Genomic DNA, 26,001 nt, shown 5'->3' on the forward strand with positions numbered 1-26,001 from the left:
GACAGTTTTACTTCTTCCTTTCCGGTTTAGATGTCTTTTTCTTACTCTGTCTAGGACTTGCAAAACTATGCTGAATAAACGTGTTAAGAGTAGGCATCCCTGTCTTGTTTCTGATCTTAGAGAAAAGCTTTCAGCTTTCCACTGTTGAGTGTGATGTTAGCTGTCAGCTTGTCGTGTATAGTCTTTATTCTGTTGAGGTACAGGAGACAGGGACCAAGACCATCCCCATGGAAAAGAAATGCAAAAGAGCGAAATGGCTGTCTGAGGAGGCCTTACAAATAGCTGTGAAAAGAAGAGAGGCGAAAAGCAAAGGAGAAAAGGAAAGATATAAGCATCTGAATGCAGAGTTCCAAAGAATAGCAAGGAGAGATAAGAAAGACTTCCTCAGTGATCAATGCAAAGAAATAGAGGAAAACAACAGAATAGGAAAAACAAGAGACCTTTTCAAGAAAATTAGAGATTCCAAGGGAACATTTCATGCAAAGATGGGCTCAATAAAGGACAGAAATGGTATGGACCTAACAGAAGCAGAAGATATTAAGAAGAGGTGGCAAGAATACACAGAAGAACTGTACAAAAAAGATCTTCATGACCAAGATAGTCACGATAACGTAATCACTGACCTAGAGCCAGACATCTTGGAATGTGAAGTCAAGTGGGCCTTAGAAAGCATCACTACTAACAAAGCTAGTGGAGGTGATGGAATTCCAGTTGAGCTATTTCAAGTCTTGAAAGATGATGCTGTGAAAGTGCTGCACTCAATATGCCAGCAGATTTGGAAAACTCAGCAGTGGCCACAGGACTGGAAGAGGTCAGTCTTCATTCCAATCCCAAAGAAAGGCAATGCCAAAGAATGCTCAAACTACCGGACAATTGCCCTCATCTCACACGCTAGCAAAGTCATGCTCAAAATTCTCCAAGCCAGGCTTCAGCAGTATGTAAACCGTGAACTCCCAGATGTTCAAGCAGGTTTTAGAAAAGGCAGAGGCACCAGAGATCAAATTGCCAACATCCGCTGGATCATGGAGAAAGCAAGAGAGTTCCAGAAAAACATCTATTTCTGCTTCATTGACTATGCCAAAGCCTTTGACTGTGTGGATCACAATAAACTGTGGAACATTCTGAAAGAGATGGGAATCCCAGACCACCTGACCTGCCTCTTGAGAAACCTGTATGCAGGTCAGGAAGCAACTGTTAGAACTGGACATGGAACAACAGACTGGTTCCAAATAGGAAAAGGTGTACGTCAAGGTTGTATATTGTCACCTTGCTTATTTAACTTATATGCAGAGTACATCATGAGGAACGCTGGGCTGGAAGAAGCACAAGCTGGAATCAAGATTGCCGGGAGAAATATCAATAACCTCAGATATGCAGATGACACTACCCTTATGGCAGAAAGTGAAGAGGAACTCAAAAGCCTCTTGATGAAAGTGAAAGAGGAGAGTGAAAAGGTTGGTTTGAAGCTCAACATTCAGAAAACAAAGATCATGGCATCTGGTCCCATCACTTCATGGGAAATAGATGGAAAAACAGTGGAAACAGTGTCAGACTTTGTTTTTTTGGGCTCCAAAATCACTGCAGATGCTGATTGCAGCCATGAAATTAAAAGATGCTTGCTCCTTGGAAGGAAAGTTATGACCAACCTTGATAGTAAATTAAAAAGCAGAGACATTACTTTGCCAACCAAGGTCCGTCTAGTCAAGGCAATGGTTTTTCCCGTGGTCATGTATGGATGTGAGAGTTGGACTGTGAAGAAAGCTGATCGCCAAAGAATCGATGCTTTTGAACTGTGGTGTTGGAGAAGACTCTTGAGAGTCCCTTATACTGCAAGGAGATCCACCCAGTCCATTCTAAAGGAGATCAATCCTGGATGTTCATTGGAGGGACTGATGCTAAAGCTGAAACTGCAATACTTTGGCCACCTCATGTGACGAGTTGACTCACTGGAAAAGACTCTGATGCTGGGAAAGGTTGGGGGCGGGAGGAGAAGGGGACGACGGAGAATGAGATGGCTGGATGGCATCACTGACTCTGTGGACATGAGTTTGAGTGTACTCCGGGAGTTGGTGATGGACAGGGAGGCCTGGCGTGCTGTGATTCATGGGGTTGCGGAGAGTCGGACACGACTGAGCGACTGAACTGAACTGAACTGAACATCCCCTTGATACATTTTTGAGAGGTTTATTTTTTTTTAAGAGGCAAATGCAAACTATGCGAACATGCTTTTTATTAACATGTTCTCCAGATACGTTAACACATGGTTGCTATTTGTGCAACTTTGCCCTGGGTCATCTGGCTTCTAAAAGGTTAATTTTTGACCCGTGTGGCAGATTAGGGATTTCACTTCCCCAAGTCTACACTTCATACCAGAACAGCACTCATCTGTCTTCTTGTGATGAGAACACCTTACTCTGTTTTCTCCCACCTTCCTCATATTTTCTCAACATTTCCCCTTAGTAACTTCTGCCACAAAGCCTTCCACTCTGCTTTGAAGCCCACTCACTCACTGTCTCCCCACTACCCAACCTTCTGGAAGCTTCGTCCTTTCTTTCACCCCCTGCTCATTTTGGTCCCTGTTCCTAAGAATTTTATTCTTCTGATGCTAGCATAAATGAAATTTTCCTAATTTCCTTTTCAGATTGTTCATTGTTAGTTAGATACACAACTGATTTTGTATCCTGCAACTTTGTTACATTCTAACAGTTGTGGGTTTTTTTTTTTTTTTGTATTTACTCTTTACAGTTTTCTACATATGAGATCCTTAAATTCATATCAGCTGCAAACAGAGCTGCAAAACTTCATATTTTCCAATTTGGACGCCTTTTCTTTTCTTTTTTCCTAATTGCCCCAGCTAGGACTTCCAGTACGGTGTCTAATAGAAGTGGTGGAAGTGGGCACCCTTGCCTTGTTCCCCTTAGTCTCAGAGGAAAAACTTTCAGTCTTTGACCACTGAGTATGATGTGACCTTTGTTATGTTGAGATAGTTTCCTTCTGTTTCACAGTCTGCTGAGGCACCGCTTTTGCCTTTTTCTTTGATCAGATGGAGACCAGCTGATGACCTTCCTTCATGAGATAACCTTTCCTGTATTTTGGGATGGGCACGTGAACGAAGGCAGCTTCAGTTTTCCTTCTTCAGAGAATTTGCCCAACTTCTCTTCCTCTTTCCATTCATTTACCCACTTCCGATGCAAACCTTTGGTTTTATTTATTTATATTCTTTCTGGCTGTGCTGGATCTTTGTTGCTACCTGAGGGCCCTCTCTACGTGTGGCGAGTGGGGCACACTCTAGGTTTTGGGGCATGGGTGGGCTTCTCGCTGCGGGGGCTTCTTGTGTTGCTGCAGATGGGCTCTAGGGCACGAAGGCTTCAGTAGCTGTGGTACACGGCTTTGTTGCTTTGAGGCATGTGGAATTTCTGCGCCAGAGGTCAAACCCATGTCCCCTGCCTTGGCAGGAGGATTCTTAGCCCCTGGACCACCAGGGAAATCCAGTGCAAATCTCTTTGAGGCCGCGCTGAGTGGCAGGCATGGGCATGGTGCTCCCTCGCCCACAGCAGGTCCCGCGTGTTTCCTCAGCCCTCACGGGAGCCATTTGACAGAAGAGTGACTTCCGTCTCTGCGTTCGGTAGCAGAGTTGCAGAGGAGCTTGCCCAAGGCGGAGCCAGCTCCCTGACTCCTTCGCCCTAGTCTGTTAACCCCAGGCTGCTGCTGTTTCTTTGTCCTGCCTTTAAGCTATGCTGCTGGCCCCTGGGCAAGAGTCTCTTGTCCCTCCTGAGTTGGCTGTCTTCAAGGTGGAAGGGGCCCAGGTCCAACCCTGAAGTCTGCTTTTCTCTCCTTGGTTCACAGAGGTCCTGGGCCTACCTCAAGAAGTGTAAGAACAACATGCGTCCAAATCGGGCTTTGGTGGCTCAGCTGTCAGAATGGGAGAAGGTTGTCATCGGAGATATTGTCACAGACATCCAGAATCCACCCTACTGATTCTGTGGTCCAGCTATGGGGCTAGAAGAACCTGACTTGGGGGCTTTTTTGGGTAGTGGGCCAGGGTGTGTAACCGAGGAATAAGAAGGCCTTTGCTACCTGGAACCTCGTGTCAGCCTCCTGCAGTGGTTCTTCCCGGGTTCCTCATTGGTGTCACATAGCAGGTGTTCAGACTCAGCGAGAACCCATCCCTTGGGCATCCGGATCACCCCCACTGCACTCCCCAGGCTGCCTTGGGAGGAGCATCTGGCTGCCAGAGCAGCTGCCCCTCCTGTCTCCCATAACGTGGTCCCTTGGGAGGCTGCCCTGGGGGAGCTCCAAGTCTTCTCCCAGTCTTGTGTTGCTCCACACGGGGTATCAAAATGCCCACCCACCGGCAGAGAACCCCAGCCCCAGAGATGCCAAGCCCAGCCTTGGCTCAGGTGCGAGGCTTCACAGCTTTGAGAGATTCACGGCACAAGGGCATCTCCTTGCCTCATCTCCAGCACGCCTCAGTGCTCCCACTGGTCTACTGCTTGTGGGCTGAATCTTTCCTTTTGTTGCTCCCCACTCATTTTTGCCTGGCTGTGTTCATCACAAAGAGATTCCCACCCTCCCATCCCCACACCAATTCAGTTCAGTCTCTCAGTCATGTCCAACTCTTTGCGATCCTATGGACTGCAACACGCCAGGTTTCTCTGTCCATCACCAACTCCCGAAGCTTGCTCAAACTCCTGTCCATTGAGTCGGTGATACCATCCAACCGTCTCATCCTCTGTTGTCCCCTTCTCCTCCTGCCTTCAATCTTTCCCAGCATCAGGGTCTTTTCAAATGAGTCAGTTCTTCACATCAGGTGGCCGAAATATTGGAGTTTCAGCTTTAGCATCAGTCCTTCCAATGAATATTCAGGACTGATTTCCTTTAGGATTGACTGGCTGGATCTCCCTGTAGTCCAAGGGACTCTCAAGAGTCTTCTCCAACACCACAGTTCAAAAGCATCAATTTTTCAGCGCTCAGCTTTCTTTATAGTCCAACTCTCACATCTGTACATGACTACTGGAAAAACCATAGCTTTGACTAGACAGACCTTTGTTGGTAAAGTAATGTCTCTATTTTTTAATGTGCTATCTAGGTTGGTTATAGCTTTTCTTTGAAGGAGCAAGTGTCTTTTAATTTCATAGCTGCAGTCACCAACTGCAGTGATTTTGAAGCCCTCCAAAATAGTCTGTTTCCATTCCAAACCTGTGCCAGGGTTTCTAGAAATTCCTCAGGTCTTAAAGGGAGTTTTCCTCAGAAATGTGCTTCCAGGTGAGGGCTGCTGCTGCTGCTGCTGCTGCGTCACTTCAGTCATGTCCGACTCTGTGTGACCCCATAGACAGAAGCCCACCAGGGTCCCCTGTCCCTGGGATTCTCCAGGCAAGAACACTGGAGTGGGTTGCCATTTCCTTCTCCAATGTGTGAAAGTGAAAAGTGAAAGTGAAGTCGCTCAGTCGTGTCCGACCCTTAGCAACCCCACGGACTGCAGCCTACCAGGCTCCTCCATCCATGGGCTTTTCTAGGCAAGAGTACTGGAGTGGCTTGCCATTGCCTTGTGGCAGCACCCACCAAAAAAGCCTGGAGTCAAGGGACAAGGGGACTGATGGAGAATTTTAACATGTCTGTCCACGTTCATTCAGCAAACGTTTCCACCATCTGGACAGGGCCAAGGCATACAGGTGAACGCCATGTTGCCTGCTAGGACTCTACAGAGGGTTGGAGGAGCGCCCCCGCACCGCCCCCCACCCCTCCCCGCCACATACCCCAACAGAAGCCTACGCCCTCAAGCAGTGGCTTTTTGCCCAGGGGTAAAAACGGTAACCCACTCCAGTATTCTTGCCTGGAGAATCCCATGGACGGAGAAGCCTGGTAGGCTACAGTCCACGGGGTCGCAAAGAGTCGGACACGACTGAGCGACGGAACGGAACGGAACGGAAGGGCTTTTCAGGCAATATAGGCTTTAGTGAGCACTTGGACTGGAGCGGAGCCTGGGATGGCTGAAGATCTGTGGCTTAGGCATCTCCCCGTAAGCAGGGCAGAGACACCGGCAAGTTTTCAGCAGGGACACGGTAGGGATTGGCTTTGTGTTTTAGTCAGGGTATCCTGGTGTCTTGTGTGAAGGGGCGGTGGCGGTGAACTTGCTGACAGGGAAACATACAGAGGCCCTCGTAAAAATGCAAGCAAGAGAAGAGGCTCGGAATTGCCTCCCTGCCAAAGAGCAGCTTCCCCAGGGGGAAAGTGTTTGAGGCAGAATGCCACCTCCCTGGGCCTTGGTTTACTCCCAGTGTGACCGGCAGGGACACTGCTGGCAGCACCACGCAATTGGCACCCCGGGTAGAGCCCCGGCGTGGGGCTGCCGCCGCCCTCCACGCTGGAGCTGCCAGGCCAGCGGCTCGCGGAGCCTGTGGCCCCGCCCCAGCCCCGGCCCGGCCCCGGATTGGCACTGGCGGGGGGCGGGGCCAGCGGGCTCGCGGCCCCAGGCTTTTCCCCATTGGTGGCCGCGGCGGCGCGAGCCCGGAAGCGGACGGGGGCGGAGGCGGTGGAGGCGGAGGTCCCTCGGCCCGGCCGGGGTTGCGGTGGTGTCCTCGACTCACGGCTCCTCCGGCCCGCGGCCCGGCCGCAATGCATCCCCCGCCTCCGGGCCCGCTGGGCGACTGCCTACGGGACTGGGAGGAGCTGCAGCAGGACTTCAACGGCATCCAGGTGAGCGTCAAGGCGGGCTCCCATTGGTTCCGAGCCATGTCTGTCTGGTTCGGGGTCAAGGGTCGGGTAGCCCCGGGTCAGGCTGCGGAAAGCTCGGGGTCAAGGTGGGGTACCCTGGTGTTGCTCCCGAAGGCGGGGAGGCCCTGGGTCCCGGTGTCCCGGGTTGGACCCTCCTTTCGGCCTCAAATCAATATCCGGCGGTGGTATCTTTCGCTCGCGCAGCCGCCGCGACCCCGCAGTGACCCTACTGATCAGGGCAGACCTCCGGTCTCTCGTGAAGACCTCGGAAAGAGGCCCCGACTCTGACCTGGTCCCCTCCCAGGAGAGTCCGAGCTAACCAGGGCCAGTCTTGGGTCAGTCACTGAGCAAACGCCCCGTAGGCGCTGGCCGGGCCGGCCTTCCCTTCCCTCGGGCCGCGCGGTCTGGGCTGAGTGTGGCTGGGGAGCAGGACGCGTGGCCGCCTGGCCTCGGTCCGGGGACGTGGGATTTAGGTGAAGTCCCTGGATGGGGGCGAGGCCTGTCCTGGGTGCAGGACAGCTTCCAACCGCACAGGACCACGTGGCTGCTGCAGAGAGTGAGGGGAAAGTGGGTGGGCCGGGCCCTGCCAAGAGACCTCATGGGCCTGACAGGGGTGGGAGTCTCTCTGAGACCAGTGGAAGCCGGGCATAGCAGGGGTGGGTATTGTCTGGATCTGGCTGCTATGGGCCGCTGTGCTGCTCCATGGACAGGCGGACAGGGGAGTGTGTTGGCTGGAGGTAGGCCGAGGTGGCCCCTCCTTGAGCATGAGAAACAAACCCCAGCCAGGGTAGAGCCAGGCCAGCTGGGCACTTGATCAGGCCTTTGCCTCTCTTGGATTGGTTCCAGCCCTTTCCTGTCCACATTAAGCCTGACTGCCCCCTGGCCTGTCCTGGCCAAACCACTATCATTCGTGCTTTTCCCCCGGGCTCTGAGCAGGGAAGATCCAGGTTCCCGAGCCTGGGCACCACCATCCTGGCCTCAGCCCCTGCCTGACCTTCCTCACACTGCCCCTTGCCCCCCATCTCCAAGCTGCTCCTTCTGGAGACTCACCCCAGGGGGCAAAGTGCTCTGGGAAGCCCTGGGCCAAAGGTGCGGGGGGAAGGGTAGAGGCATGGTCTTATATCAAGAGGCCCAAGGGCTGAAGCCTGGTGACCTTTAACCCACGAGGAAGATGCTGGGAGTGCCAGAGCAGCAGTCATCTTGGACAACCTCGGCTCCCCTCGCCCTTGCAGGCTGTCTGGTCGGGAGGCTCTGAGAAGGCCAGAGATGGCTTTAGGCTGCCTGCTTGGTCCAGACTGTGGACCCGTGTGGGCTTAGAATGCAGACTCAGGATGGGCAGAGAGGGGTGGGAACAACCAGCAGATGGGCTGAGACTAAGAAAACCTTCTGAGAACATGTCTGTTTCTGGGGGCAAGGTGCTGGGGGGCTCCTGGGCTTGCCGGAAGAGCCCTATCACCTTGCCTGCCTTGGAGAGAGAGGACCCTCTGGGCGTTCCTGAGGCTGGCTCAGCTGGCTGCCTCCTTTCCTGCTGAGACCCTCCCGGGGAAGCCCTGGGCGAGTCCGTGCCCCACCTCCTTCCCAGCAGGCTCTGGGTCGGGGTCCCCTAGCCAGCCTGAGCCTTCCCCCTCCCTGGTCCCCAGGAGACCCACCGGCTGTACCGCCTGAAGCTGGAGGAGCTGACCAAGCTGCAGAACAACTGTACTAGCTCCATCACTCGGCAGAAGAAGCGGCTCCAGGAGCTGGCCCTTGTCCTGAAGAAGTTAGGACCCATCCCCCCGACATGCCCCCCTGCCCTCCCCCTGGGCGTGGACCGGGGGTGGGTGTTGGGCCTGGTGGGGTAGGGAGCTGGCGCTGACTCCGAGGTGCCCCTGTGCACGGCTTCTCCCCTCTCTGGGCTGCGTCTGCTCCCCTGCCCCCAGGGGTTGGGTGTTCTGACTCTGGCTTTTGCGGCCCCACTTGCAGATGCAAACCCTCCCTCCCATCAGAAGCCGAGGAAGCCGCGCAGGAGCTGGAAAACCAGATCAAGGAGCGACAGGGCCTCTTCTTCGATATGGAGGCCTACTTGCCCAAGAAGAATGGGTGAGACTCCCCACCCCCCAAGCTTGGTTGACAGCCCCGTCTCCCTCTGCTTAGCTTTCTGGACCCAAGGGGGGCTGTCAGACCCGGCCCTCCCACAGGACAGCCTCAGTGACAGTGGCAGCTCACTGTGATGATGGGCGCTTTGTGCGGGGCGTACCGAGAATCGGGGAGAGCACAGACAGGGCTATCTCACCACTTGGGAGGCTGGAGAAAGCCTCTTGGGGTAGGTGATGCCTGGGCTGCGTCATGAAGGATAAAGAGGAGGGAGCCGGCCGGACCTGGAGAGGCGCAAACAGCAGGTGTCCTGTCCAGAGCACAGGGTAGGAGGTGAAATGTTGCGGAGAGACCAGAGCAGGAGCCAGCCTGAGGCGCTGCCCTCTGGCCCAGTGGGCAGGAGAGAGCAATAGCTCAATTATGCACTTAGATCAGCCGCAGTCACATCAGAGGACGCGGCAGAACCTCGGGCTCAGGGAAAACAGTCCAGCAGAGAGACAGCTGGCAGCAAGAAAGCTGGGAGAAAGCATGTCCCAGAAGGCAGGGGAGGAAGGAGTGACCCATAGTCTGAGATCAGATGGCCCCCCTGGGGGCAGTGTAGGGGGCGGTCAGAGGTGACATGGAAGGGGAATGTTTCCTGGAAGTCCGGGTGACCTTGGAGAGCACCACTTCCAGGAGGGTGGGGCTGGAAAGGTGATACTGGGGATGACAGAAGAGCCAAAGAGACAGCTAGGTTCAGGCCACACTTTGAAGGCTTGGAGGTGAGCGGAAGGAGAAACTAGTGCCTGGAAATTAGCAACTAGATCTCGTGAGGGTTGAGGAGTTTGGGTGTGTGAGTTTGCACACAGGAAGGACTCAGCATCTCTACCTGCTGAGAGGTGGGGCCCGTGGAGGGTGAGGCCCAGGAGGGGTGCATTATGCAGTGGAGGGAAGTCCCCAGGGCGGTGGGAAGGGGTGGTCTTGGAGGAGGGGCGTGCAGAGAGGAGGGCGGGGAGGCAGCAGGGAAGATGTCACCTGCCTGAAGGTGACAGGGTGGAGGGTTTGGGGGAGGGTTCGCCAGGGCTGCCGCTGGGAATAGGAGAGGGAGGAGCTCACGGCGAGGTGGAGAAGCAGCCTGGCCTCCGGTCCCAGCCCCTGCTGTGCGCTGTAACCTCTCCGTGGCCTCAGGCCGGTCCCTGAACCACTGTGAGCCTGGGGCCTAGGGCTTGCGTCTGAACAGGAGCCCGTATGGGTGCTGCTGCGTGGTCCACAGCTGTGGCTCTCAGACGAGAAGAGCTTGGATGGGGTGGGTGATGGCACCCTTGGGGGTTGGCAGGAGGTCACAGAGTGGTCACAGGTGTGGGTGGCTGCAGCGGGCGTGGGGCTGAAGGCTACCTCTCTCCCCCCAGGTTGTATCTGAGCCTGGTTCTGGGCAACGTCAACGTGACCCTCCTGAGCAAGCAGGCTAAGTAATTTGTGGTTGCCTCACTCCTTCCCGCCCCCCACCTCCCGCCCCAGGGTCCCTTCAGCCTGCCCCAGCCTTCCTGGCTGCACCTGGGGCTTGGTGGCCACTGCCCGCTGGCACCCCAAGCAGCCCGTCCGGAGGCCTGGGCGGGTCCCGCCAGCACCCCAGCCTGTCCCACGAGTGTGTCCCCCCAGGTTTGCCTACAAAGACGAGTACGAGAAGTTCAAGCTCTACCTCACCATCATCCTCATTCTCATCTCCTTCACGTGCCGCTTCCTCCTCAACTCCAGGTGGGTGTCCTGCGGGGGGGGCTGTCCCCCGGACCCTCTCCAGGCGCCAGCACCCACCCTCTGCACCCCTGCCCACAGGGTGACAGACGCTGCCTTCAACTTCCTGCTGGTCTGGTATTACTGCACCCTGACCATCCGCGAGAGCATCCTCATCAACAACGGCTCCCGGTGGGCGAGGGCAAGGGCAGGGCCCAGCTCCCCGGGGGGGAGGGGAACGCCCCTGGAGCTGCCCTGGAAAGTGGGGGGCAGGGGGTGCCATGGCTCTCTGAGAAGCAGGGGGGTACTGGCTCCTTCCCACTGCAGTCCCGCTTCCTGCCCCCCAAGCCCTGATCCTGGGGCTGAAGGGACAGGGGTGATGGCGGCTCCCTGATGCAGGATCAAAGGCTGGTGGGTCTTCCATCACTACGTGTCCACGTTCCTGTCGGGAGTCATGCTGACATGGTGAGCGGGTTAGCTTGGTCCCAGGGCCTCTGGGGGAGCGAGGGGCAGGAAGAAGCGGGGCATCCCTGAGCCCCCACCCCGCTCTCTGCTCTCAGGCCCGACGGCCTCATGTACCAGAAGTTCCGGAACCAGTTCCTGTCCTTCTCCATGTACCAGAGTGAGTGTCTCCAAGCTCCCTGGTCTGCTTAGGACTTGCCCCCCCGCCCCCGGGAAGGGCGGGCAGGGGCTCCAGCCCAGTCCTGACGCCCCTGCCCCGCCTCGCCAGGTTTTGTGCAGTTCCTCCAGTATTACTACCAGAGCGGCTGTCTGTACCGCCTGCGGGCCCTGGGCGAGCGGCACACAATGGACCTCACTGTGGGTGAGTTGCGCGAGGCCGCCCCGTCCTGCAGTCCTGCTGGGGAGCCGCGAGGGCCTCTCCTTGCCTCTGGCCCAGGCTCTGAGTGACGGGTCCTCTCTGCCCCACCGTGCCCCTGCAGAGGGCTTCCAGTCCTGGATGTGGCGGGGCCTCACCTTCCTGCTGCCCTTCCTCTTCTTCGGACACGTAAGTTGTACCCGTGCCCCCGTCCACCTGGCTGTCTCGAGCGGGGACCGTGTGTAAAAGCCCCCTCCCTCCCAGTTCTGGCAGCTTTTTAACGCGCTGACGCTGTTCAGCCTGGCCCAGGACCCCGACTGCAAGGAGTGGCAGGTGAGCTGGGCCCCGCCTGGGGAGGACACAGGGAGGGCTGGCCCGGCTTCCGTCCTGACCCCGATCGCTCCCCCAGGTGCTGATGTGCGGCTTCCCCTTCCTCCTTCTCTTCCTTGGCAATTTCTTCACCACCCTGCGGGTCGTGCACCAGAAATTCCACAGCCAGCTGCACGGGAGCAAGACAGAATGAGGCCAGGCCTGCCCTGCCTCACGGCCCCCCGGCCGGAAGGGGCTTCTGAACCTCTGTGTGTGGGGGGGCTCCCCGTGTCCAGGAGGGTCTCGTCTGCCCTCCCCTGGGTTTTGTGGGCTCTGTGGGCCCTGAAGGTGTTGCTGGAGAGGAGAAGCTGGGTGCCAGTGGCCTGAATAAAGGAAGACAGCTCTGAGAGCCTCAGTGTGTGCGCTCCTGTGGGTGAGACGAGCTTGGGGAGGCCTGTGCCACCACCACTCGGGACCTGGGGGCCCCCGAGGTGTCTCTGGGGTCTGAGCTAAGGAGACCCAGGTGGAGGCCTCAGATCTGTGCAAGCACTACCCAGCAAATACAGAAAACAGAACTTTATTCCAAGGGCCAGAGGTTATTTAAAATTATTTACACTCATTGAAAATCACAGGGAAGGGCCAGGCCTCACTCAGCTGAGAGGTGGACTCCTGTGTTCAGCCACTGAGGGCCCTGAGGCGTTCACAAACCACAGCCGGTCACCCTCGGCCGTGCCCTCCGGTCAGCCCGGAGGTTTGGGCTGGGAGCAGCCTGTCCTGGGCCTGCCTCCGGGGCCACACCCGGCAGAGCCACCCAGGAGATGGCAGAAGGGAGTGAGGTGCGTGATTACATGATGGGGAGGCAAGTCTGTAGGGCGTGAGTGGTGAAGCAGGGCGGGCGGCCTAGCTCCACACGTCCAGGGAGTAGCGGCCCTTGGTCATCAGCTTCTTGACATAGTCCACAGCCTGGGCGTGCTCCATGGCCCCCTGCTCGGCCACGATGTCGTAGAAGGTGTTCTGCACATCCCTTGCCATGTTCCGAGCATCCCTGCACGCAGGAAGGAGGCAGCACTGGGGGAGGGCCCCTCCACGGGCATGCTAGCGCCCCCCAACCCCAGCCTCTGCCACGTGCACACCTCCGCCTCTGCCCCTCACCCCTCCTCTGCCCCCCTCAGCCCTCCCCCTCTGCCCCCTCCTCCTCACCCCCCGCCCCCCTCCCCTGACTCACCCCCGCCCCCTCCCCCTCCTCAGCCCCCCTCAGCCCTCCCCCTCTGCCTCCCTCCTCCCCCTACCCCCTCCCCCCCACTCACCCGCACACGTAGATGTGGGCGCCCCCCTCGTGGATGAGTTTCCACAGGTGTTCCTTGTCCCTCTTGAGTAAGTGCTGCACGTAGACCTGGGGGGGGGGGTGCCTGTGAGGAAGGCCCATCGCACCCCGCAGGCCCCCGCCCCGGGGCCTGCCCCTGGCCTCACCTTCTGGGGCTGCTCGCGGGAGAAGGCCACATTGAGCTGGGTGAGGGTGCCATCCTCGTGGAAGCCGGCCAGCTCCTTGCGGTACAGGTAGTCCTCGTCAGAGCGCCGGCAGCCGTAGTAGAGCAGCGTCTCGCCCACCTCCTTGCCTGGGGCGGGGGCGGCCGTGGTGAGCCAGGAGCCCCAGGCCTGGCCCCCTGCCCGGAGCCCGCCTGGGTGTACACTCACCCTGCTGCTTCAGCCAGGCCCGCTCCTGGATGAAGCCTATGAAGGGGGCGATGCCAGTGCCGGGGCCCACCATGACGACGGGCGTGGTGGCCTTGAAGGGCAGGCGGAACTGGGACTTGCGCACGAACATGGGCACCAGGGCCCGGCCGCCGTTCTCCCCGGCCGGCTCCTTGGCGCGCAGCCAGCTGGTGGCCACGCCCTTGTTGATGCGGCCTGTCTTGGTTTCGTACTCCACGGCCACGGCGCAGATGTGCACAGAGTTGGGGTGCACCTGGGGGTGCGCAGGGGTGAGCGTGGCGGTGCCCGGGGCCCCTTTCCTCCTGCCACCCACCCTGTCACGGGGTCCCTGCTCAGGGCCCCTTCCTGGAGGCCGGCCTGACTGGCTCTTGGTACCAGGGCCGGAGGGCAGGGTGTGATCTTACGGTCCAGCCTTCTGGATACACAGCCCGGGAGTCTTGAGCAAAGTGCCCGCGGACGTGGGGCAGAGCTGGGGCTGCGGCCCAGGGACCCAGGCCCTCTGAGGAGCCAACACTGTCTTCTCTACGGGGGCGGGCCCAGAGCCCCCACCTTGGAGGACGAGGCGATGGAATAGTAGCGGGCCTGGAGACGAGGCAGCAGCTCGCACAGATGGTCGATGGGGGGCCGCAGGGATGGGCAGTCCTGCAGGATGGCCAGGATGTGCCGCCGAGCCTCCAGCACCCACCTCAGGTACAGCTCCTGGGGACACAGATGTGGGTGAGACAGCGAGGGGCCCAGGCAGCTCGGGGAATGGCTGGGCCAGGGGGCTGGCGTGCTGGGCGCTGGGGCGCTGGGGGCAGGCCCACCTTGCCCTCGCCCGATGAGGAGGCCATCTTGCGCAGCTGCTCCTGCTCGGCGGGCTCCGAGGCGTACTGGGCCAGCTCGTAGAGCACGTTGGTGCGCGGTGGGTTGGTGATGTCCAGGTAGTAGGTGAGGGCCGTGCGGTAGGAGGTGGGGCAGGGGAAGGGGTGCTTCTTGTTGGACTCCTCTGCAAGGAGAGGGCAGCAGGGTGAGGGGTGAGGGGCCACCCCGGGGCGGGTGGGGTGCCACAGGGAAGGGGTGGGCCAAGTCTCGGTGGGTGGGAAGCAAGGCCAGCTCTCTCGGGGTCTTTCTTGGCTTTGGGAGGCGCTTGGCCCCTGGACAGGCAGTCTCGTCAGAGACAGGATGCTGCTGGGGGCAGCCTGTCACTGTCCCTATCCAGGACAGTCACTGCTCAGAGAGGGCAACCGAGGGGGAGCCCCCTGGTGGGGCCTGCCTGCCTGCCTGTGGGCTGGACCTGGTCCACCGTGGGGGCTCCAGGCTCTGACGGTGAGATGCCAATACTGGGCCTTCAGCTGTGATGACAGGCCCCCTCCAGCTCAGGTTTTATTCTTGGACACAAGCAGAGGTTGGTGCATAGGGCGCCCACATGCCCAGCGTTTGGGGCAGCATCTTGTACATTCAGGCACTCCACCAGCCTGTGCTGAGAGGCTTCCACAACAGGCCGGCTTTACTGACACCTCCCCAGGGCCAGGCCAGAGCAGGGCTGGACCCAGGAGTGACTCCACCTTCTAGAGGCATGACCGCAGGGGCATTGACTCCTGTGCACCAACAAGCCCCAGAGAAGCACAAGGCTGCCAAGCCACCCAGAGAGGAGAGGGCCTGGCCCAGGATGGCTCAGCCTTGAGGGCTGTGGGCCTAGCTTTGAAGAAAGGGTTGAACTCCTTACGGAAGCACGGCCTACAGACGCTGCGCAAGTCACACGAGCAAAGCCTGATGGATTTTCGCAAACTGAACGCCCTTGTGTACCCAGCGCCCACATCAAGCAGCAGGTGTTCCCCGTGCCCAGGCACCCTCTTGTGTGGGCTCAGAAGCGGGGGCTCAGGCCTTGCACCTTGGGGCAGGTGTGGGCGAGCCCTCTGAAGTCCCACTTCTGCCTAGAGTTCTGAGCCTCCGCAGCCCTCTCTCAGAGCAGCCCTTGGCAGAGATGGGCCCCCACCACAGGGGCTCAGGCTCTCCTGGGAGAGAGAGAGCACCGACACCCCCACCCCCAGAAAGGCGCTGCTCCAGCAGCACAAGCCACCCACCCTGGGACAGGAAGAAGGCCGGTCCGTGGCCCACAGGCCACCAGGTCCCCTGCCAGCACGAGGAATTCTGGTGCCAACCAGCCCCCTTTCCTGTCCTCTCAAGGCCGACTCTGGAGCCTTGAGAGGTGAGAAGGAGCAGCCCAGTCTCGGATCACCGAGGACCCGGGTAAGGGATCGGGGCGGGGCCAGGCCGAGCTGGGCCCCAGGTCAGTGGGCTGTGCAGGGCGCAGGCTGGGCGGCCCTGCCCTCGGCAGGTGCAGGCTGAGTGCCCTCAGCGGGCCTAGCGGTCGTCAGGATCGCTGCCTCGGACCCCTGTGCGCAGGTGAGGAGACCCTGCAGCTGGGGGGCCTTTCGGTGGCTGCCTGTGGCTCTCTTCCCTGCAGGACATGGGGCTGCGTGGGCAGCTGGGCCTGGCTCTGTTTTCAGGCCCCCATTCCCTCAAGGGAGTATGGCAGTGAGGGGATGGGGAGCCCCAAAAAGGAGCCTGCCACCCTACAGCTGCCTTCTCCCCCTGCCTCCTGGATTGCTCCACAACTTGCCCCTCAGTTCTTAGGTATGAGGGCTTCCAGGACACTAGGCTTTAGGTCTAAGCAGGAACTCAACCTCTGGGCCTTGCCAGGGGGCCCATTCCCACCAGCACCCTCAGGCCCAGGTAGGGGGAGGCCTGGGACCCAGGACTCACCATCAAGGTTGTTCAGGGACATGATGACGTCCAGGTCAGCACCCAGGATCTCACCAAGCTGGTTCACCAGGGCAGAGTCATTAGCCGGATAAACAGCCACATGGTCCCCAGACTCATACCTGGGGGTGATGGGAGGCTCAGGGGGGAATGGAGGGCAGCTCCGTGCAGGAACAGGAAGCCGAGGTGAAAGATTTGGGGAGGAGGGTGGTGGCAGCTGGTACCTGATTTTGGAGTCTGAGATGTCTAATTCCAGGTGCATAAGGTGTCGCTCAGTTCCCTGGTTCAGCTTCCGGTTGGTGGTGACGACAGCCAGGAATGGGTTCTTGGCATCAAAGGGGCTGGGTGGGGAGAGCAGCGCAGTGATTGGCCAGACCTCCGGTCTGAATCTCTGCACCCACAAGGACCCTCCCGACCACACAGAACATGGGGAACCTCAAAGCTGGCCTCCCAGGTCAGGAGGAAACCTCTCCAATGAGGTAAAGGGCTTTCCCAGCCCCCACCAAGGCGGTGTTCCCGGCACCCGCAAGGGGGCAGAGCTGGGTTATCTACAGACCCAGAAACTGAGGCTGGTCTGAAACCTGCAGGACCCTCCACACCCAGTGCCCACTGGTGGACAGAGCACCAGGAGGGCCTGGTCCAAGAAGGTGGTTCCATAAGACGGAGGACCTTCCTGGGCAGCTCCAGCAGGATTCTGGGTGGGGCCCAGGTGCAAGTGAGGGGCCCCAGAGAGGAACACTTTGGACAAAAAAGTCCAAACATGGAGGCAGATTTGAAGGAAGCGAGCCCTCTGGCCAAGGCTCAGCCTAGACCCAGAGCTGAACTCGCTGCGTCCAGGTCCAGGAAGGGGTGGGCATCTCCCACCCCTGGGTATCTAATGGGCAAATGAAGTGCAAACTGAGCAAGCCTCCCCGGGGCCACGCTCTGGACCAGAGGACACCATGAGGGGTGGGGTCCCCAGGGCCCTGGGCTTGGAGCAGGGCCTCATGCCCTCCTCTGGGGTGGAAATGGACACGTGGGTGGCACCAGCCAGGCCCCCTCCCAGATGGAGGGAGAGAGGAAGCCCCACGGGATGGGGCCTGGGAGGAAAGGCCCCGTGGAGACACATGGATGGCCAGCCGTCTGGCCCCCGGCCACGCTCTCAACTCACGGTTTCTGGTTCTCGTAGCTCTTCAGGCGGCCCACCTCGCCCGTGTACACCTTGGCCATGTCCATGTCCGTGTGGACCACGAGTTCATACTGGCGAATGCTGGAAGGGGGAGACCCAGGGTGAGGCCGAGGGCTGGGAGGGGCAGGAGGCTAGGGGAGGGTGCCCAGGAGGGAGCGACGCTGCGAGGCCATGGGGCACACCTGGGGGACACGGGGCCAGGCGTGACCCAAAAGGAAGGAAAGGCGTGAGTGCAGGGCAGGCAGGAGAGGAGGGGCAGCCGGGCCAGCAGGCCCGAGGAGGCCGGGAAGCCCACCCTGATCCTCACATGGGGGCAGAGCCCAAGGACCTGGGCCTGGGCCCCTTCCACACCCCGACTGAGCCTCCTCCCCCAGCCCCACTGCGCCCACCGGGCCAGGTCCCCGCCCACGGCCCCAGCTGCATGCACTCACCTGGATTCCTCTCCAGTGGCTTCCACCCCGAAGTGCTCGCACACAGCCGGCCAGAACTGTTCTCGCCACGTGATGAAGTCCTCCTCCAGGCTGTGGACCAGAGGGGATGAGCTCAGGGACAGATGGGGCTGCCAGGCCAGCTTGGACCCTCTGTCCCCTGACCACACACCACCACCCCCCGCAAGCTCGAGGGTTCATTTCACAACAGCTCGCCCAGTGATGTAACCCAGGGCAGCAGGAAGCGTCCAGAGGGTCTGCAGTAACCATGGAAGCCCCGTCTGAGCTGGGTAATCCAGGAAGGCGTGGACAAGCAAAGAAGGCGGGCCTGGCGATGGGGGCTGGCCTTCTGCCCCCGGGGTGAGGCAGGTCACAGGGGTGCGCCGACACCACGGCTCTACCCTGCCCTCCTGGGCCCCGGCCTGAATCTGGGGCTCCTGACACATGATGACCCGGGTGGGGGTTGAGGGAGGGGCTCGGGGCAGGGGGCACTCACTTCCCGTCGTCGTCGCCCAGACCCAGATCAAAGACTCGCTGGGCCCCGAGCTGCTCCAACCGCTTGTCCACGTACTTGCCCATGGCGTTGAAGTGCTCGTAGGTCTTGTTCCCAAGGGCAAACACCTGTGTGGATGAGGGGCCAGGGTCAGCGGGGCCAGCTAGACACCTCATTTGGGAGGCCCCGGAGCAGCTTTGTTTCATGGACCCACAGCTCGGGCTCCTCCGTGGCCAGCTTGGCCTGGATCCTGGCAGCTGTAGGGTGTTCATGCTACCCACTCCCTTGCCCGGCCGAATCCTGGTCAGCCCACTCCTCCTTTCTTGCCTTTTGTCTCTAGAAGCTAACGCCCCCGGGCATGGTGGGGCTGGGACATGGGAAGGGGGCTCTTAGTGCCAGGCCGGGTAGAAGACAGGGCCACCCTGTGAGCTCTTCCCGGGATTCCCGCCTACAAGCTCCCTGCCAGGCCTGGGCTCAGCAGGCCGAGGTGAGAACTAGAGGTGTCCTTTTGGACACGAGCTTCTGGAGGTCTCACGAGCCCACATGGGTGACTCACCGCAAACTTGACCCCAGAGAGGTCCACGTCCGTCTCCTGCAGCCAGTCGTAGAAGTCCTGGGCGTTGTCCGTGGGGTCCCCCTCGCCGTAGGTGGCCATGCAGAACACGGCCAGGGCTTTCTCAATCTCTGGCAGGCTGCTCAGGTCAGCCTGGGGAGACAAAGGCAGGGTCCAGTGACCATGACTAAGCCGGCTTCCAAGTGCAGACAGGTGAGTCCTGGGCTCAGGCGGATGGAGTGCATCTCGAGTGAAGGGGCAGCAGGCCCAGAAGAGCACGGGCAAGGGCCTAGGTGTGGACAGCAGGAGCTGGGTTCCGGGCCAGGAGTGGGCACGTGGAACCCACTGCCACCTCTGGAGCACCTCAGCACCCTACAGAGTCCCAGGGGGGCCTGAGTTCATGTGATTCCTAACCAACTATCTGCCAACTCAAAACCCAGGTTCTAAGACAGAGGGATAGTGGGCCATCCCCAAAACCAAAGAGGGTCTTTGTGTGGAGTAGGCGGGGGCTGGTTTGGTTTGGGTGAAGTAGGGGCACAGGTGGGAAGCAGCTGGCACTCAGAAGACAGGGGTTCTCAGGGGAAGTTCATTCATCACGTTGGAGCGGCAGCAGCCCAAGTGATGACTGGCAATGACCCTGCCGGGGAGAAGCAGGAAGGCGCTCCCTGGGGCGTCTTCCCAGGACGAGCTGCTCTGCCAATCCTGCCTCTCCTGGGGCCTAAGGACCACTCCCCCTTTTGTGCCCACTGTGCCCCCTGGGGGCTGCTGGCCTGGCCATCTCAGAAACAGGCGAGCAGACTGCTGCAAGTTTCCTGCACTCTGGAGAGCTACGGCGAAGGAGCCAGTGCCGGGAGGAGCGTGAGCAAGGTGAGCTGGCGCCCACGGCCTCAGAGACAGACTGGGTGTGGCTGGGGCCAGGAGGTGGGGATTGAGTCCTGCAGACAGCGCTGTGTGGGCCCAAAGGAGCCACGTGCCAAGGACGGCTGAAGGAGGAGACAGGGGAGGAAGGATCCTGTAGCTCCACATGGGAGCTTTTCCCTCAATCCCTGGGCTCTCCTGGGCCTTCCCCAAGCCCAGACACACGAGTTTACAGCTTCCGTGCAAAGCTGAGCTGCAGGGTTCCCAGAGATGGCTCGTCCAACACCCTCATCCCCTCCCTGTAGACGAGGTCCGCAGTGAGGGGCTGGGCCAGGTCACCCAGGCAGTCAGGGAAGTGGGCTTAGAGTCCAGACCCGCCCCCGCCAAACCCGACTCCTGAGTCTGGCTCCCCTGCCACTGCAGTCCAGGAAAGGGGGATTGAGGGAACACGAGACAGTTCCTCTCCTGACCTGCTGAGACCCTGTCATCTTTTAAGCCACACCTAATCCACGAGGTGCCCGGGTCCCTTCTGTGGGCACCTGCCTAGCACTTATAAAGCCTGCAGTGTGGAGAGTTGGGAAGGGAGCACACATGCACACACCTAGGCCAGGTGTTCTTTATGTCCAGAGACCACCTGGCTGCTGGGACAAATGACAAGAGATGCCCAATCCTACCTGTCCCTTTGCCTAACTCCACCCTTGTGTCTCCACGATCCAGACATGCCTGCCTTAAAACCCTGGAACCGCACTGCATGGGAGGAAGGGATCAGGGCGGGGCGAGCACTCACCAGGTCATACTCCTCGGGGTCAGCTGCCATGCCCCGCATCCCGTAGCGGTGGGCGTCCTTGGACAGGCGGTTGGCAAACTCCTCAGCAGTCCCCGTCTGGGAGCCGTAGAACACGATGATGTTCCTGCCCTAGGGATGGCCGGACACATGGGGTCAGTGAGGGGCCCAGAGCCACAGGCTTCACCGGAGACTCAAGGTGACCACAGGGGCAGGCAGGTCCCTAAGGGCACCCTCTTTCTTTCCTCTTTCAGGGCCTTTCTAAGTCACTCTCGGCCAGCATCTCACTACCACAGCCACTGCGGCCGGTGGGGTCAGAGGCCACCCAGCCAGCTCCAGCTGAAGCCATCAAGGTAATCCAACACACACAGCTGCTCAAAGTCACACTGTGGACAGATCTTTAAATGACACTTGAAAAAAGCAGAAATAACGTTCAGTAGAAGAAAAAAGAAAAGTGACCACAGACTATGTATAGCACAATCCAATTTTGTTACATACCCACCCGACATGTGTGTGCCCAGTTTATACACATTCATGCAGAAAGGAAAAAGAACAGCATGAAATATACCAAGTGTCTCTAAGTGGGAAAATATGGGTGAGTTTTCCTGGATGTTTGCAAAAGTAATAACACGTGCTTTATAAGAACCTAGACAGTGGGGAGAGGTACCACATCTAGACTGGCTCACAGGCTCTGACTCCGCGCTCCTCCCACGGCACCCTCTGCAGCAGCTCTGGAAAAGCCCCAACTCCATCCCCCAGACTCCCTGCAGTCAGGGATGCAGCAAACTGGTCCAGCCAATGGGATGTGCTCTGCAAGATCCAAGGTGGAAGCAAGGCACAGGCCACCTTCCGGTCAGCCCCTTTCTGCAGACCTCAGCAGCAGGCCTTCCAGCACCCAAACTGCCTAGAGGGGCCTCTGGTCTGGCATCGAGACCCGACTGACGGGTGCAGGTGACAAAAAGAAAGCGGCGGGATCACAACGGCCGTAAATTGCTCTCATACCTTTTTCATTTCCTCAATTTTCTTACGAATCATTTAAAAAGGTATTTTAAAATGATGCTTATATCATCAAGGAAAGGAGAGGAAACATGATATAAAACAGTAGTTATGGTAGCATCAAAATATATAAAGAACCTAGAAATAAGCCAAACAAGAAACAGGTAAGAAGCTACTGAGTGACAAGGGGCTTCCCAGGTGGCTCTGTGGTAAAGAATCCGCCTGCTAATGCAGAAGCTGCAGGAGACTCAGGTTTGATCCCTGGGTTGGGAGGATGCCCTGGAGAAGGGAATGTCTACCCACTCCAGTGTTCTTGCCTGGGAAATCCCATGGGCAGACAGCCTGGTGGGCTGCAGTCCACGGGGTCGCAGAAGAGCCAGGTATGACTTGGCGACAGAACAACGACAGTAACAACTGGGTGGCAAAGGGCCAGCGGGCGGAGAGACCCCCTGGTCCCGCACAGAGAGCCCGTGCACAGGGCGCCGGGCCGGGCGGAGAGACCCCCCTGGTCCCGCACAGGGCGCCCGCGCACAGGGCGCCGGGCCGGGCGGAGAGACCCCCTGGTCCCGCACAGAGAGACCCCCTGGTCCCGCACAGAGAGACCCCCTGGTCCCGCACAGAGAGACCCCGTGGTCCCGCACAGAGAGCCCGCGCACAGGGCGCCGGGCCGGGCGGAGAGACCCCCTGGTCCCGCACAGAGAGCCCGCGCACAGGGCGCCGGTCCTCCCTCTGTAATAGAGACAACACGGTCCGGATAAAACCGGAACAGCTCTCTTTTTTCATCAGCAACATGATCCTACAAACCTTGCAGAAAAGTAACTATGAACCCATTGCTGGAACATCATCTGGCGGCAGAAAGGAAGGAAGCGCTGGCACTTGCTGCAGCACAGACGTACCCTGAAGACATTACGCTAAGTAAACGATGCCCCCAAGGGCCATGCACTGTATGAGTCCATTTACATGGAACGTCCAGGACGGGCAACTCTAGGGAGGCAAGCAGATGAACGGTTGCTTAGGGCTCAGGGTGGGGAAACCAGGAGTGACGACAACAAAGTGTTTCTTTTGGGTGAGACGAAGACGTCCTAAGGTTGACTGTGGCCACGGTCTGCGCCACTGAGAATACACTAAAGACCTGCCGGTGTAAGCTTTAAACGGGAGACCTGTATGGGACGTGAATTAAGTCCCACACAACCGTTCTCCAAAAGAAGTGAGCACACACGAAGCAAAAGCTACGGAAAGTGGGAACAGTGGCGGGGAGAGGAGTGCTCAGTGCTCCAGGCATGCAAACAGCTGCATCGGGTCCGAGTCACGGCACCAAAAACTAAAACAGGTTACAGCAACTAAACAGCATGGTACTCTTACACACGGACAGCTGGATCAAGGCATCAGAACAGGAAAATGTAGAGGCAGACTCAAATACCAATGAGAATTATATTTATGAGCAAACTAGTGGGGGAAAGATGGACTTTATTACACGGAATTTAGACAGCTGAGTAAAAACGTGTTGGACCCAAACCTTACATCTTACACCAGGATAAATCCCCAACAGACTGAATTTTGAATATGGAAAACAGAAATCATAAAGATACAAGAGAAAACATGGAAGAATTGTTTTATCTCTTTAGAATGGGAAAGCCTTTCTAATGATGCCAAAATCCAGTAGTCATAGAAAGGAAAGTCAAACGGACTATGGAATTTTTACATCACAATAAGCTGAGCGACACACAAACAATCAACTGGGAAAAATATTTTTAAGTCATATCACAGACAAGGGGTTAACTTCCCCAATACTTTTAAGGAATTGCTTGAGAAAGATCAATCCCAACAGAAAAGTGGGCCAAAGAGCTGAACAGAGAATCTACTAAAAAAGAAAAAAGCCATCCCATAATATGAGAATTTGCTTTAATTCATTCACAGAAATTAGAACTACAGAGGTAAATCTTTTTTTTAACCTAGAAAATGGGCAAAATCCCAAACTCTGATAGTAGACTCTGTTGGCAAAGCTGTGGGGGAATAGATTTGCTCACACCCTGCTAGTGACTGCCCTGGTGTGGCCCCTGTGGGATGGGGTGCAATTTGGCAGCTTCTATCACAAACACATGTACCTTTTGATTCAACAATTCCACATATTTACAAATATGAAAACTGATCTACGTGGTCACAGAGGTTCTCTCTCTAAGAGTTAAATGAGAGTCATTCTGTCGTGTCCGACCCTTGGCGATCCCATGGACTATACCATCCATGGAATTCTCCAGGCCAGAATACTGGAGAGGGCAGCCTTTCCCTTCGTCCAGGGGATCTCCCAACCCAGGGATTGAACCCAGGTCTCCCGCATTGCAGGCGGGTTCTTTACCAGCTGAGCCACAAGGGAAGCCACAAAGGAAGAGCTAAAGATCAGCAATATTCCAAACGCCCATCAACAAGGCAGTGTTAAAGCAAATTACAGTACTTGTGGCCACAAGTGGAATCATTATGCAATTATAATAAAGGATGAAGGAGGTATCTCTGAATTGCTGTGAGGCAATCTCTGAGACATATCATTAAGTGAGAAAAAAAAAGGTCTATAGCAATATGTAATGTATGTAATATGCCACTTTTTGTGTTTAAAAAGTAAAGAATAAAAAATAAAAGTCTACTTGTTTTCATTACACACACAGAAGGAAGTTCTGAGAACGGTGATGGGTGCCAGGGACAGGAGAGGAGCTTTCCACCTGAATAGTCTGTGTTTGGGATTTAACCACATGAAGTGCCATGTCATAAAATGTGATACTTATATAAACAAAGACAAAGAGAGAGAACTGTAGCTGAGCGAGAACCACAGCCACGTGAGGTGGACATCTGCTCGTGGACACAGCCTGGTCTGGGAGGAAGGAGACGGGCGGCATCTGAGACAGAGGGAGGGTATGTTCCTACAGTTTGGTTTGTTCAAGAAGTAAACATTCAACAAACAGAGTAAACTGTCCCGGCAAGGGCAGAGCAGCCTCAAGGCTCTGGTTAGACTGGAATGTACACACATGGGAACGGAGTCTGAGTCCCACCCGCCCTCTCTCCTCTCTCCGAAGCTGGCCTTCTGCTGGATATCCCCGCCCGCCCACCAGGGCCGAGCAGAGGGAGAGAACTCACCGTCTTCTTCATCTTTTCCACGAAGCTTCTGTCTTTGACAGAGGAGGTCCTGAAAAATAAAAGTGTCTGATGGGCACAGGAGACACCATGGTGTCCACGCCATTAGCCGCCTCCAGGCTGGTGCCGGGGCTGGGGCTCCCGGACATGGTAAACCCAAATGCAACAGCTCGTGGGACCAGGGCTGGCCCGCTGGGCACAGCAGAGCATGAGAATGCAAAGTCGCGTTCACTCCCTGGGCCCTTACCAGCCCGTGGTCCCCATGGCTTTGTCTCGCCTCCAGTTTCCACCTCTCAAGGCAGTCAGGGGTCTCTCACATAAGATTCCGACCATGCTACTGCTGCACTCTAAAACCTTCCATGGCTTCCATGACCCACAGGCCAGAGGTACACAAGTCCCTTCAGAATCTGTCCTGGCCTCGCCTGCCAGCCCCCTCCCGAGACCACCCCTCCGTGATGGTCCCGAGGAGCCTGTCAACACCACCGCCTTGTGTCTGGACATCAGGATGGCTGACAGTCATACTCTGGGAGAGACCCACACCAGAGAAGCCATTCTAAAGAAAGAAACGGGGCCCTCTGATTCAGAATCCACCCTCCTCCACCGTCTAAATGCTCAGCCACAGTGACCAGCTAGGCATCTCCTAGTTCCTCTGTGCCCTTGGATCCACTGCCGCCTTGGCCTAGAGCGCCCTTCCTTTAACCGTTTTCCCAAGGACTCCTGCTTATCCCGAAAACACGAGGCCTAAGCTCCTCTCCAGAGCACCTTCCTTGCCACTGACATGAGGCTGTTCATTACCATCTTCAGGGAGTCTTCACGCCTCCATCCAAACACTTTCTTCAGCGTGTTCTTGCTCACCCTGAGGGCTGAGTGTCACAACTCGGGGGAGCTGCCTGTGTATCTCTTTGCAATCAGCATGAGCACTGATTGCACATGGCACATGAAGCCTCATCGGCTTCTGGGATGGTCAGTCCTGAGTCCTTGCCCAGCAGGAGGTTGGTGGAGGTGGCCTCAGAGGCCTTTGGAGGCTCCCCCCACCCACCTGAGGATCTGACATCAGTGGAAAAGCTCTCCTCTCTCAAAGGACAGAGGCATCCATACAAGCTTCAGCCAAGTGGACTTGAGTCCTCACTGAAGACACGGACTGGGCCACGCCCACCACCCACTGAACACCCGGCTCCAGGTGACGTGGGCCAGCCAAGGTAGGGCGGGCATGAGACTACACGAGGCGGCTCCGACCTTCCCAGGGCCTGTCACCAGGCTCAGAAAATCAAAGAGGAAGAGAAGGGGCCACACCTCAGGAGCAGAGAGGCTCAGGGTCAAAGCCTGCTTCTACTAAATGGGCCCCCGACTGGATAAGCCAGGCCTCTCGAGGCCTCGGACTCCTTGAGTGAAAACCCTACACCTCCACCTTCGTAGCTGCCCTCGTGGGGTGCTCCGCACTGGGAACTTGTCTAACTCTTAGGGGTAAAGAGGGAGGGGAAAGTATTCGGGTGGCTCTGTGATTTCAGCAGGGCGAGATG

At 57.7% G+C, this 26,001-nt stretch overlaps 3 protein-coding genes across 8 annotated transcripts in view; 2 read left to right on the forward strand and 1 right to left on the reverse strand.

Moving 5' to 3' along the window:
- The window catches only part of STYXL1 (serine/threonine/tyrosine interacting like 1), a 30,113-nt gene extending 24,951 nt beyond the window's left edge, over window positions 1-5,162 (forward strand). For all 3 annotated transcript variants that reach the window (XM_055410086.2, XM_055410084.2, XM_088833324.1), the window contains one exon: window positions 3,847-5,162. In XM_055410086.2, the coding sequence (XP_055266061.2) occupies window positions 3,847-3,978 (132 nt within the window). In that variant the 3' untranslated portion in view covers window positions 3,979-5,162. The remainder of the gene's footprint in view (window positions 1-3,846) is intronic.
- Window positions 5,163-6,505: 1,343 nt separating this feature from the next.
- TMEM120A (transmembrane protein 120A) lies at window positions 6,506-12,032 on the forward strand. Its single transcript, XM_055410081.2, has 12 exons — window positions 6,506-6,696; window positions 8,355-8,473; window positions 8,677-8,793; window positions 10,176-10,235; window positions 10,426-10,521; window positions 10,600-10,689; window positions 10,897-10,962; window positions 11,058-11,119; window positions 11,228-11,320; window positions 11,439-11,503; window positions 11,579-11,647; window positions 11,724-12,032. The coding sequence occupies exons 1-12, from the start codon at window positions 6,616-6,618 to the stop codon at window positions 11,835-11,837; spliced, it is 1,032 nt and encodes a 343-aa protein (XP_055266056.1). The 5' UTR covers window positions 6,506-6,615; the 3' UTR covers window positions 11,838-12,032.
- A 152-nt stretch (window positions 12,033-12,184) lies between these two features.
- The window catches only part of POR (cytochrome p450 oxidoreductase), a 63,372-nt gene continuing 49,555 nt past the window's right edge, over window positions 12,185-26,001 (reverse strand). For all 4 annotated transcript variants that reach the window (XM_055410079.2, XM_055410080.2, XM_055410075.2 and 1 more), the window contains exons 3-16: window positions 24,485-24,533; window positions 20,369-20,497; window positions 18,727-18,876; window positions 18,174-18,298; window positions 17,681-17,770; window positions 17,232-17,330; window positions 16,306-16,422; window positions 16,085-16,203; window positions 14,143-14,324; window positions 13,886-14,035; window positions 13,319-13,589; window positions 13,094-13,239; window positions 12,931-13,016; window positions 12,185-12,668 (exon numbers count right to left, since the gene is read on the reverse strand). In XM_055410079.2, coding sequence (XP_055266054.1) covers window positions 12,524-12,668; window positions 12,931-13,016; window positions 13,094-13,239; window positions 13,319-13,589; window positions 13,886-14,035; window positions 14,143-14,324; window positions 16,085-16,203; window positions 16,306-16,422; window positions 17,232-17,330; window positions 17,681-17,770; window positions 18,174-18,298; window positions 18,727-18,876; window positions 20,369-20,497; window positions 24,485-24,533 — 1,858 coding nt within the window. In that variant the 3' untranslated portion in view covers window positions 12,185-12,523. The remainder of the gene's footprint in view (window positions 12,669-12,930; window positions 13,017-13,093; window positions 13,240-13,318; window positions 13,590-13,885; window positions 14,036-14,142; window positions 14,325-16,084; window positions 16,204-16,305; window positions 16,423-17,231; window positions 17,331-17,680; window positions 17,771-18,173; window positions 18,299-18,726; window positions 18,877-20,368; window positions 20,498-24,484; window positions 24,534-26,001) is intronic.

The sequence above is a fragment of the Moschus berezovskii genome, chromosome 27, assembly GCF_049115385.1.
Source record: "Moschus berezovskii isolate FMDL1 chromosome 27, NW_MosBer_1.0, whole genome shotgun sequence".
NCBI classification, from domain to species: domain Eukaryota; kingdom Metazoa; phylum Chordata; class Mammalia; order Artiodactyla; family Moschidae; genus Moschus; species Moschus berezovskii.